The sequence below is a fragment of the Canis aureus genome, chromosome 12 (genome assembly GCF_053574225.1).
Source record: "Canis aureus isolate CA01 chromosome 12, VMU_Caureus_v.1.0, whole genome shotgun sequence".
In the NCBI taxonomy this organism is placed as follows: Eukaryota; Metazoa; Chordata; class Mammalia; order Carnivora; family Canidae; genus Canis; species Canis aureus.
Window position 1 is genome coordinate 58,589,538 of NC_135622.1, and position 12,185 is coordinate 58,601,722.

The 12,185-nt window shown below is 43.7% G+C and overlaps 1 protein-coding gene across 8 annotated transcripts in view; it reads right to left on the reverse strand.

Moving 5' to 3' along the window:
- ASAP2 (ArfGAP with SH3 domain, ankyrin repeat and PH domain 2) overlaps positions 1 to 12,185 on the reverse strand; it is a 173,475-nt gene that overhangs the window by 50,648 nt on the left and 110,642 nt on the right. For all 8 annotated transcript variants that reach the window (XM_077844175.1, XM_077844174.1, XM_077844170.1 and 5 more), the window contains exons 8-9: positions 9,585 to 9,660; positions 9,207 to 9,293 (exon numbers count right to left, since the gene is read on the reverse strand). In XM_077844175.1, the coding sequence (XP_077700301.1) occupies positions 9,207 to 9,293; positions 9,585 to 9,660 (163 nt within the window). The remainder of the gene's footprint in view (positions 1 to 9,206; positions 9,294 to 9,584; positions 9,661 to 12,185) is intronic.

Consider the following 12,185-nt stretch of genomic DNA (forward strand, 5'->3'; position numbering starts at 1 on the left):
TAAAATGGTAACTATAATAAGGTCTGAGTCACAACAGGCACGAAGACCTGGTCCATCACAGGTGTTGAACTTCCTTTCCTGACCCATTAGCCCAGCAGAGGGGCCAAAGCACTGAACCTTAACTGCTTAGCCTCAGGATAGACCATCTGCTTGGTCAGCTGAGAATATGGCTGAGTCTGCACAACTGGGAACTCCATTCTTCAGCTTCTTAAGGGCAAAGACCGTCAATGAAACCCCAGGCATCCAATGGATGATCAACTATTGAACAGATGATACTGGAAGCCCCGAGCCAAGCGTGAAAAGGAGCTGTCCATACTAGCGCTGGAAATTCTGGCAGATGTAAGCAAACAGGGGGGATGAAACATGAACAGAGTTCACAGGCCAATTATTTATTGAGAAGCCCCCAGCCAGTCCATTTCATAATAGAGGAAGTAGAAATATGATGAAAATAAGTGATTTAGTTTTAAGATGCAGAGCTTGTTAGGGAGAAAGGAAAGTAGAAGGGAATTCCATTTCCCCCATCGATGCTCCTTCCATGTGCCCTCACCAGAGGATGTTCAAGACATGAGGACAGTCTCATCTCCACCATCCTTTGGGAAATGAGGCACTGCTGAACCATGAAAGAACTAATGCATGTCAATCAATATGACCTGAACCAAGAACACAGGTACTTAAGAAGCAAAGAACCAAGTGAAGGAAACCACAGGAGTCTGGATGGAGGGTTTTCAAGTTGAAAGCAGGAATAGGTGGAGAATAAGGGACGGCACACAGAGGCTTGGAGAGGAAAGTGGAGGCTGTGGTCATCCTCTACAGAGATAAGGACAGCTAGTGCAGCTAAGATGAAGTGGACCAAGTGGTAGAAGGGCCAGATAGACTCGTGTTGGCATTCAGACTTTATCTGAAAGCAAAAGCAAGCCAGCTGGATTCTTGATAGTTTTAAAGGTTTTTGAAGCATAGCATTTTAAAATTTTGATGAAATTTATCTATTGTTTCTTTAGTCATTTGTACTTTAGATGTCATATCTAAGAAACCGTTGCTGGGATGCCTCAGTGGCTCAGTTGTTGAAGCATGTGACTTTAGTTCGGGTTCTGATCTCAGGGTCCTGGGATCGAGCCCCATGTCGGGCTCCCTGCTCAGTAGGGAGCCTGCTTCTCTCTCTCTGCCTCCCCCTCCCTTTTCATGCTCCGTTTCTCTCTCTCAAATAAATAAACAAAATCTTTAAAAAAAAAGAAGCAATTGCTTACTCCAAGGTCAGGAAGATTTTATACCTGTGTTTTCTTTCTTTCTTTTCTTTTTTAAGATTTTATTTATCTATTCATGAGAGACAGAGAGGCAGACACAGGCAGAAGAAACAGGTTCCCTGCAGGGAGCTCGATGCAGGACTCAATCCCAGGACCATGGGATCATGACTTGAGCCAAAGGCAGATGTTCAACCACTGAGCCACCCAGGTGTCCCTATAACTATGTTTTCTTCTAAGAATTTGAGTTTTAGCTCTTACATGTAGGTCTCTGATTCACTTTAAGTTAGTTTTTGATTATGGTGTGAGGTAGGGGTCCAAATTCATTCTTTTGCTTGTGGCTATCATCCATTTGTTCCAGCATCATTTGTTAGAAAGACTAATCTTTCCTCACTGAATTGTTTTAGCACCCATGTTGAAAAATCAACTGGGCCTATGTGTAAGGGTTTATTTCTGGACTCTCAATTCTGTCTCATTGATCTGTAAGTCTATCCTGGTGTCAGTATCACACTGTCTTGATTATTATAGCTTTGTGGTGAGTTCGAAACCAGGAAGTATGAGTCCTCCAACTTTTGTTCTTTTTTAAGGCTGTTTTGGCTATTCTGGGTCCCCTGCGTTTCCTTATGAGTTTTAGAATCAGCTCGTCAATTTCTGCAAAAAGGAAGGGGGAGCATGTGATAGAGATGGCAATGAATCCACACATCAGTCTGGGGCTGACCATCTGAACAGTATTAAATCCTTGATTCCATGAACATAGTCAGTTTGTCAAAAACAGTTTGTTCGTTTTTTTTCCCTAGCACTGACTTTTTAACTGAAGTATATATGGGATAACTCTGCAAAAAAGAAAATTAAAAGAAAAATCTTGATCTGAGAAGTTAATAATGTGCTCAGGCATCCCATTACAACAGAGCCTAAACAAACAGACCCCAAAAGAGGAGAAATGTCCTCATTCTTCGTAGAGTTCACATAGCACTCCTGCCTGCAGACAATGAGGGCACACAACTCATCCATCAGGTGAGGATGGTGCTGGTGCCAGTTTCCACATTCTCTCAAAGGTGCAGAACATTAGCACTAGAAATATAGAGCAAATCCAGCGTTAAGCATCATGGGGAATAAACGTGTGGAGGAGAAACAGAGAAGTGCTTCTCACCTATGCGAATCTCTGTGAAAGACTAAAAATAAACCTGTCAAAAGACTAAATTGTACAACCAAGAAATACCACTATTGATTGGGGAGAAAAAAACCCTGCACAAATTAAGTGGTGGAATCATGTGACAACACTGCTGAAAGTGTTCATGCCAAGCATGTTAATCAGAACTCTCACAGCCCTTAGGAATACGATAAAGGGCATTCCTCTTTTCAACACAATCAGAACTGTGGCCAGACTTTAAGAAAGAAATTACGGTTTTATTCTTTAGACCAGGGATTTCTTGAATCAATTAAAAAGTGGAGGGAGGCAAATCTGAAGCTCTACAATTCAAAATGTATAAATAGCAGGAATATAATGTTTGACATAAAATTAAACCTTCTTTAGAACTAAGTATTTCAGCATCTTCAAGGTGACTTTCAGGTGATCAAACAAAAATAGCCTTTCTTCACCTGTTCATACAGGTATTTTATACAATACCTGATCAAGTAAAAGGGTGACAAATGAAGTCTGCCTTTTCACATAACCAAGACTGCAATTCAATGGAATATAATCCACGAGAAAAGAGCCTTTACTTCTGGGGAGAAGACGACATATAGAGAGGTGACTGGCTCGGGGCCGGGGGATCCATGTTCCCCTGACTTTCGGAGACTCTCCATCATACTATGCACTTCCTCAGAAAAGCCAAGGATGCCCTAGGGCTTGATTGAACAAGCCTCACAAGGTGGACACTGTCTGTATGTACAAAGGTTTTCTATCAATATGCACACATCCTCTTTCCTGTGACATCCAGACAAGTTCTCAGACTCCAGGCACCACCACAACCCTAAAGTTTACGTGGCCATATGAAATGTTAGGCATTGGGTCCTACCAAGATAGAGACTGCCCAGATGAGCAGCAGACTTAATGTTTGAAATTTTCAGGAACAGGGAAAAGAAAAAGAGTGATGATGTTGCATATATCATAAAGGTTTACTCATACATCAGAAGTATCCCCAAGCTCCCTAAGACTCTAGAACATCATAAAAACTTATATACTTTAGGGGTACCTGGGTGGCTCAGTGGGTTAAGCATCTGCCTTCAGCTCAGGGCATGATCCTGGGATCGAGCCTAACATTGGGACCCCTGTTCAGTGGGGAGTCTGCTTCTCCCTCCCACTCTCCTTCTCCCTCTGTCCTTCCTCATCCCACTCGTGCATGCACACGTACGTTGTCTCTCAAATAAGCAAATAATCTAAAAAAAAAAAAAACCCCACCAACAACAAACTTACAAACTTACTTTATCTGTCTACCTCTCAGAAAGTCTATGTCCAGACAATTCTTGTGATATATGGATTGCTAAGGAGTCACCTCTGGATACCTGAAGTTTAACTACCAAGGGAGAGCTGTATGTCCAAGTATGTCCCCCCACACATTCCAGTACCTTCTCAGGGTACGACAGGTGTGTCCACCCACATGGACACAACCAGGAGCTGGAGGCTTTGATACGCAAGCACTAAGCTGTGTCTAAGAATACTGTCTTCAAATCTCATGACCACACATTCCCCGTTTTTGTGGATAATTTTTAAGATTTTGTCTGATACAAAGTATGATTACAATCTGGCTAAAGAGAACAGGCTTGCAGTAGAAAAGACCAGGGTTAAAAGCCTGGTTCTGACACTACTGAGTGGGCTCCTGCAAGTATACTTTTCCCCTCTCTCAGACTTAACGTTATAAATGTGGACTAATACGACCTGCCCTGCAAGGTAGTTGTTGGGATTACTGGTCACAGTTATAAAGTGCTTGGAAAAACCTAAGAAGTAAGGCAAGTAGGCCTGGCCAAACCACAAAGCAGACCCCTGATGCAGTGAGGGGACAGGCATCAGTGGGTGAAGGCAGGAAACTGGAGAAGTGGGGGAGCAGGGGTCAGGAGCGGGGAGGGGGTCAGTCTAGGCTGGGGTGTGATGGCTCCCAAGTCAGAGAGGGGAGGAGGGCAAAAGTGGGGGTCAGCCATGAAGACAAGGTGCCAGATGACAAGCCAACAGGGAGCATCAAGTTGTCAACCTATCAGAGATACCACCACCAACATCCATTACTGTTCAACCACCAAGAGGTGGCAATTAGATAATTTTTTTTGTAGCTCACTATGGTTCTTCAGCATCTAGCAGCACAGTATGTGTTGAATGAATGAACTAGTCCCTGTTTTTATCAAGATAATGTGTAGAGTGCTTTATAGAGACTATCTCCTCTAGTTCTCATAACAACGCTCTGAGGTGGCAATATCATTCCTGTTTTACAGAAAAAGAGACCAAGGTGTGAAGAGGGCAGGTTACTAGCTCCACACTGTCCTAGTAGGAAGCAAAGACCTACGATAAATCCATGCTCTTCTGCTCTGCTAGACAGCTACTCAGGCAAATTTGCTGTCCTGGTCAGAAGCTGGCTCAAATGCCCCATCTGTTGGGACTTTATTAACTCTGAGCCATCCTCCAAACCCTCAATCCTGACATACACCCACCTAACACATACACCTGTAGCCCACACTGGAGAGATACCTTTTTCTGGAGCTGACTTGCACTGGAGTTCTCATCACACTGTACCCCAATTACTTTTCTCACCCCACTCCCAGAGCCCTTTAAGAGGTAAGAATTAGGGGATCCCTGGGTGGGTCAGTGGTTTAGCGCCTGCCTTTGGCCCAGGGCGCGGTCCTGCAGTCCTGGGATCGAGTCCTGCGTCGGGCTCCCGGCGTGGAGCCTGCTTCTCCCTCCTCCTGTGTCTCTGCCTCCCTCTCTCTCTCTCTCTATCATAAATAAATAAATAAATAAATAAATAAATAAATAAATAAATCTTAAAAAAAAAAAAAAGAGGTGAGAATTAGATCTATCTTATTCTGTTTGTGCAGTGCCTGGCTTGCAGGATGAAATGAAACCCCAAGAAAATGGGGGTTGAGGGGTGCCGGGGGGTGGGGGACGCAGTTGGTTAAGCATCCAACTCTTGGTTTTGGCTCAGGTCAGGATCTCATGGTCTTGAGATCAAGCCTGCATCAGGCTCCATGTTTAGCAGGGAGTCTGCTTCAGATTCTCTCTCCCTCGCCACTCTGCTCCTCTTCTGCTCGCTCTAATAGATAATGTACGTACGTACGTACATTTGTATGTATGTATGTATGTATTTATTTATGAGAGACACAGAGAGAGGCAGAGACAAAGGCAGAGGGAGAAGTAGGCTCCCCGTGAGGAGCCCGATGCAGGGTTCGATCCCAGGATCCCGGGATCATGCCCTGAGCCAAAGGGACACGCTCAACCACTGAATCACCCAGGCGCCCCATAAATAAAATCTTTAAATAAAAAAAAAAGAAAAGAGAAGAAAATGGGAGTTGAATGTGTGACTCAATAAAGAAGTCTTCCATGAAGGGCAAACTGAAGGCCAGTGTCAGGCCTCTGGGAGCTTTGCAGGAGAAGCAAGGAAGTGAATACCTGGCCAGAGGGTTGTGATTAAGGTCAGATTCAGGCATAGGAAGATATGCAAGCCTAGACCAGGAAAGCCAGAGTTGGAAGAGAATTACAGCTGCCATGGACCTCTGTTCTCTGGACAGCACATATTATTGCAACACATTCCTACCAGATAGGGACATGTGAAAAGTGGGGATCACTGGGGCCCTGGGTGGCTCAGTCAATTAAACATCGACTTCAGCTCAGGTCCTGATCTCAGGGTCCTCGGATGGAGTCAGGGATGGAGCCTCGCACTGCATGCCCCTGCTCAGTGGGGAGTCTGCCTATCTTCTCTGTCTTTTCCCCCTCTTGTGCTGTGTCTCTCTCAAATAAATAAATAAAACCTAAAAAAAGAAAGAAAAGAAAAGAGGGGAGTATAAAGCTGATGTGAAGAGAGACCACACTTGAGATGCCCATAATGGGAAAATCATTGTGGTTTCAGCGCTCAGGCCTACCAACCCCAGCTCCCAGACGCGGAGTCCTCCCCCTGGAGGCACGAGTCTGGGTTCTCAACAGCGAATAGCAGAGAACCCACATGCCAACAATGAGGTTTTGGCAGAGAATCTGCCAGCACTGCAATGGGATGAGATGGGATGTACATGGGGTGGGGAAGCAGAAGGCTCACACAAAATGAGCAGTACTAAAGGGCTTTAACTTTGTTGAAGGGATCTTTCCCAGATGTTAAAACTATGATGCATACAGAGGTGTTCCCTGAACTATTTTTTAATTCTTCTATGAGACTGCAAATTTCATAATAAAAGTAGAAAAATCAAACAGTAGAATCTTCTTCACAGACAGCAGAGATATCAAAGAATACAAAGGCTGGTGATTGTGAGGTGTGGGGGCACTGGGATCGTAGCAGCATAGTCTCCTTTCTAAAATGTGGCCATAGGGTGACAAAGAGAAGCAGCCCAAAGCCGCCATATGCAAGAGCTACATTCTTCACTTAGACCGATGGGCTGATGGGATTTACAGGAAAGAAATAGGAGAGTGGCTCCTACCAACCAGTAATACAGTTTCTCTGGGGCATGTTACCTAATTTTTTTGAACTGAAATGATGTAGTAAGAATTTTTATAAACGTTAAATAGAAACTATTAGCACCTTTGGTTTTCTAAGTCATAGAGAGAATCCAAAAAAAGGGAATGAGAGCTAAACAATGAGAGTGCCCAATGTTCAATTCTCACTGTAACTGAAAGAGATGGAACCCCAATCATAAAAATTATTTAATAATATGTAAAATTCCACTTAAACACATTTGCTTCTTACTGGCAGCTGTGTTCACAGACCATCCAATCTATAAGTACCATCACCAAAAAGCAATGAAGAGTGTAATATAACATCCAGAACGACACAATCACATCAAGAGACTGAGGAGTTAGATCTTTGGGCAGAAATCCAAAGAGGAGCAGTAAAGAAGGTTCTTATGATCCCTTTGTGTAGTCGTGGGCAGTTGGGCTGGTCAACAAAAAAACACAAACATAACAAACCATAAAGACTGGTCTGTGCTGGTAGATTTGTCATACTTTTCTGCAAAACTATAAAGAACCAGCTGACAACAGCCAGTTTTCCCAAACCTCCTAATTCTGCATAGCCAAAGTAAACATGGCCTTTGCACTGCACCCAGAGGGCCACTCAGCTCCAGCATCTGCTCTCCTTTACTGTAAACCTGAGCTTTGCTTCATGGGTGTGACAGTCCTTTCCAGGCAAGAGTGGCTCTCAACTGCTCCCAGAGCCAGCTGCCTTGATGGCATCGGGGCTCCTACACCTAGAACCCTGTCTTCTAGTTATACTTCAGCCATTATTTCCTTCATACTCTAAGTTCTTTTTCTCCTTTTTACTTTTCTGCTTATAGTCCATGTTTGGGAACATCAAAGTGTCAGGATATATATTCTCTAGACTGGGAGGAAGCCATCACCCCGTGGGTAATTTTGAACACTCCCATATAACTTCAACCTGCCAATCTCTCACTTAGCTGACCCACGTTTACCAAGAGCCTAGTAAATGAGCAATATGGGACTACAATGTGATGGCTGACAAGGCACAGAAGGCAGGAGAGCAGCCTCAAGCTGCTCAAGGTCTAGCTGGAGAAAAAACATCTGTGCACTTGAAGACACAGCCAATACCCATCAGGAGTATGTCATGACTGAAATAGCAGGAACTGAAAACCCTGGGGCTGGAGTGAGTAAAGGTGGTCTCCAGAGGCAGGGCTGGCCATGGTCAAGAAGGACGTGGAGAATTCAGCTAGGTAGCAGAAGGGGAGGGAGGGGGTAAGCCGCTCTGCTTCCACAAAGGGACGACAGCAAGAGTATAAACTGTACACTTGGAAATGTGCCATTTCAGTGATACTTGTGAATTCAAATTCTTTACCCTTTAATAAAACCTAGAGAAAGAGTTAAAATTAAAAATGCCACTTAACCATTAATGTATGCATGGAAGAAACTAATTGAAGTTCATGAAGAAAGCATGCAGAACTCTCCAATTTATTGAAATACTGAACTACTTACTCTCCTAGACTTCGGTCACAAAGGTAAATGCATTTGGGAGAGAAACAACAATATTCAGTTATAGTACAAGAACTTAAAATAGAGCATACCAAACTGCAGACAGTGAACGCCATGCTCTGCTAAGTAGTTTAACAGTTACTTATCTAAAATCTACTAGTTACACATTTAGATACATTCTTTTATGCACAAGGAAGGGGATTAGGTTAAATTTCACGTTAGTATCCACACTATAGTAAACAGGTCATAGAATTACTTAAAGTTTTACTTTTTAATATATTTTTAAGAAGACTCCAAGACATGAATTGTCACTCTATGTTAGCATGCAGCAAGGGGATTATAGGAAAGATGATGCCAGAGAAATGAAGGTTTCCTGCTCATCGAAATGCAGCTGTAAGAAAGCATAGCTCCCCATGTTTTACAGAGCACGATGTCAGGCCTGGCGGGCGTGGGTGGCCACCCTGTCTGTACCTGCTGAAGCCCAAATGGGCAGAGTCCTCGTATACTGGGCCATGGAAACCACAAAGTTCCAGGTAATGGCATAAATACCCAGTATCTACGTAATAGAGATGTTAAGAGCTGCTCATCTACAACCACAGAGCAGAAAAAGGGTTTATAGACTGCCATGAAGGCTGGGGCTCCAGTAAATGCTTCTCCCCATGAAATAAACATATCTCAAAAGATGGTTTTTCAAAACCAAACTGAAAGAGCAAACCAAATGGTTGGTGCTGGCTGATACAGTCCCAGAGTGAGTGAACTGTGGTACCCCGAAAACCTGCACGTCCCATTCTTCTGTCCCAAAACCTCGGAGACACAGGTATATAAAAAAACAATCTATCAAAATTAAATTCTCTCACCTCTTTCTGTTCAACTTGCAATGCTGATTTCAAAATATCTCGAAGCTGTATCAACTGCCTTCTCTCTTCATCCTGGGCCTGCTTTATCTTTCAAAAAACAGAACAAAGCAGAGAGCAGCACAGCTGGGGTACGGCAAGGTGCCAGAGTGCACAGGGCATTGCTGCATAAACGTGCCCACTGCCTCCCCCAAGGGTCACCCCTCCCCTGGTCATGACAGAGGATGGGAACAGGAACTCCATCCTTCACGAGGCTGTTGGCTTCTGGGGGGCACAGCATGCAAACACAGGATCATACATCATACATAAAGCAATGTTTAAATCAGAGTGTTTGTTGCATAAAAACCATTTCGACACTCATATGGAAGGGAAGCTGCTTACTGTGTGAAGGTCTGTTGAAAGCGTCTCAATGGAAGGCTTGAGGCTCTCAACCGCCTTCAGTCCATCCTGGAAAAAGCTAAGAGGAAAAAAAAGAGACAGAGACAGTGTTTTCATAAAAGAGGAAACGATTTTATTAGACGGAGAAGCTACTTCTTTTAAAGGAAAGTGAGTGAAATCATTACATCATTCCCAGGGGAAAGGACTGTGTGAACCAAACTTTAAAATATCAGGCAAACAAAGAAATGAAATGACACTGAAAACTCGCCAAGAAGTGACAGAAAAGGAACTGCAATAAACCTAAGTATTTATAATATTGCTCTCAACCCATATGAAAGGAGCCCTAAATTTTCAGTGTATAATGGGAAACAGGCCCCTGCTGACAGAGGGCAGTGAAGGCTCTGTTTCAGGAATGAAAAAGCCTGAGGTCAGAAAGAATGGGGTGCAAATAAGAACAAGACACCAAAAAATCTGCCTGGATAGTCAATAGCTGGGTGGAAAAGAGAAGAAGAAAAAAACGAAGCCAGTTTGATGCAGGTGAATGGTTGTGCCACATCTGCAGAACAGGGAAATGTGGCTGGAGAACTTGAGATCAGATATCAAAAGGAAACTTTGTTTTTTGAAGGCCCAGAACTCAATGCTTGGGAAGGCGTTTGTGTGATGCAGGAAATAGAAGAGAAGCTAGACAAGTTTTTCTGCAGCACCAGCGGGCTGATGCTCAGCACTGCCTCTGAAGCAGCACCAGCGGGCTGATGCTCAGCACTGCCTCTGAAGCATCTTTCTCTTGAGAAGAAAGAAGAAAAACGCTTCCCTCATATGCTCAGGGCAGAGTTCAAAATGTAACAAGGCCTGTAATGCCTGTGAGATTTGGCTACTGTCTCTGTTTCCAAGCTTTAAGTAGCACCATTTACCCCTTTCATTCACTAGATTCCAGAGCTACCACCAGCCTTCTGTCAACAGCCATCAGATCCTTTCTGCCTCAGGTCCTTTGTACATAGGGCTTCTGCTTTCTAGAGTTCTCCCTGCAGATATCTTCTGTTTTGCCTGGATTATTCCCATCCACTCTTCAAGTTTTAAGTTAAATATCACTTTGTTTGTGAGGCTTCCAGGATCCCTTACTTTAAAAGAAGTCTTCTTGCTATATTCTCTCAGAGCACCCTGTCTCTTGTTTCAAAACTCTTAGCACAACTGCCATTATGTAGTCATTAGTGTGATTATTTAAACTATACCCACCCTCCCTTAGATCCAAAGTTCTAAGAGGATAAGGACACGGTATCCACAAAGCCTGGCACATTTCAAGCACACAGTATTTGGTGAGTGAAAAAATAAATTAATGAAGGAAAGAGTCTCCAACTTAAGCCAGGTTCCTGGAAGGAGATGATCTTCAAAATGTGATCTGGGTCTCACATGTGCTCCTGTGAGGTGATGTTAATCAACTTTTAAACTCAGCAACGGTCCTGTGGGACTTTCCTACATGAAGTATGTAATGAACAGAAGGGGCTGTAAAAGCGATGCAGCATGATATTTAATACAGAAATTCCAAGGAGGAAGGAAGAAGGAAATACACACACAGGATGTGGGTTATGAACCATTACCAGCTAGGCAGCAGGAATCACAGAAGCTGCGCTATGAGAATGTTCTAACCTTAATTTTTAGATCCACGCATAATTCTTTATTTTATAGTCTCATTCCTACATTTTACCTAACACTTTTTCTGAACATGGAATAAATTTCTGACATGGCAACCGTGTCAGAGTGTTATAATGACTTCTCCAGGGGTCTGTGTCCACCGTCAGGGAAGAAAGGCCGTATCTTATGCATTTCTGGGCTTTCCACTCTTCGCACAATGGCCAACACACAGCAGGTATTTCTTTCAACTGAGAAGGAAATTTGGAGGCACACACACAGGAATGAAAAACTGAGCTTCTCCCCTCTTGTCAGGAACTTATCTGGTTCTCATGATTTGCTTCAGTTACATTTTTTCTATATAGAACTATTTCCTTAATTACTTCAAAGTTTTGTGAAATAGGTAGGAAAGGGACCCCTTTAGGGGTGGGAATAGGTGGGGGCGGGACACCAGGGGAAGGAGTAGGAAAAGTATTGCAGGAGACTGGTATGGAAATGGCTCCTACTCTTAGGGACCCGGTGCTCAGCTCTAAGAGCTTCTATGCCCAGCAAGCGCCATGGTGAAGAGAGCCTGTAGCAGAGACAAGTTCTCAGAGAGTTCTCATTGGTGACAAGAAACACCTTCAGCATGACACTGGGCAGTGCGCTTGGAATAATGATACAGATTTATTTGGGTTTAAGATTTGGTTTTTCTCTTTGTAATCACCTAGCTGATTCTGACCATCTACCTAAAACACCTCCTCCCTCTGATTGTCAAATTCCTTATCTTTCTGTACCATCTTTTTTTTTAGGGGTAGGGAGGGGCAGAAGGTGGGAAGAGAGGGAGGGAGAGAGGGAGGGAAAGAGGGAGGGAGGGAGGGAGGGAATGAGAGAGAGAGAGAGAGAGAGAGAGAGAAAGAGAGAGAGAGAGAGAAGCAGACTCCTCATTAAACAAGAAGCCTGATGCAGGGCTAGATTCCTGACAGGGAGATCATGACC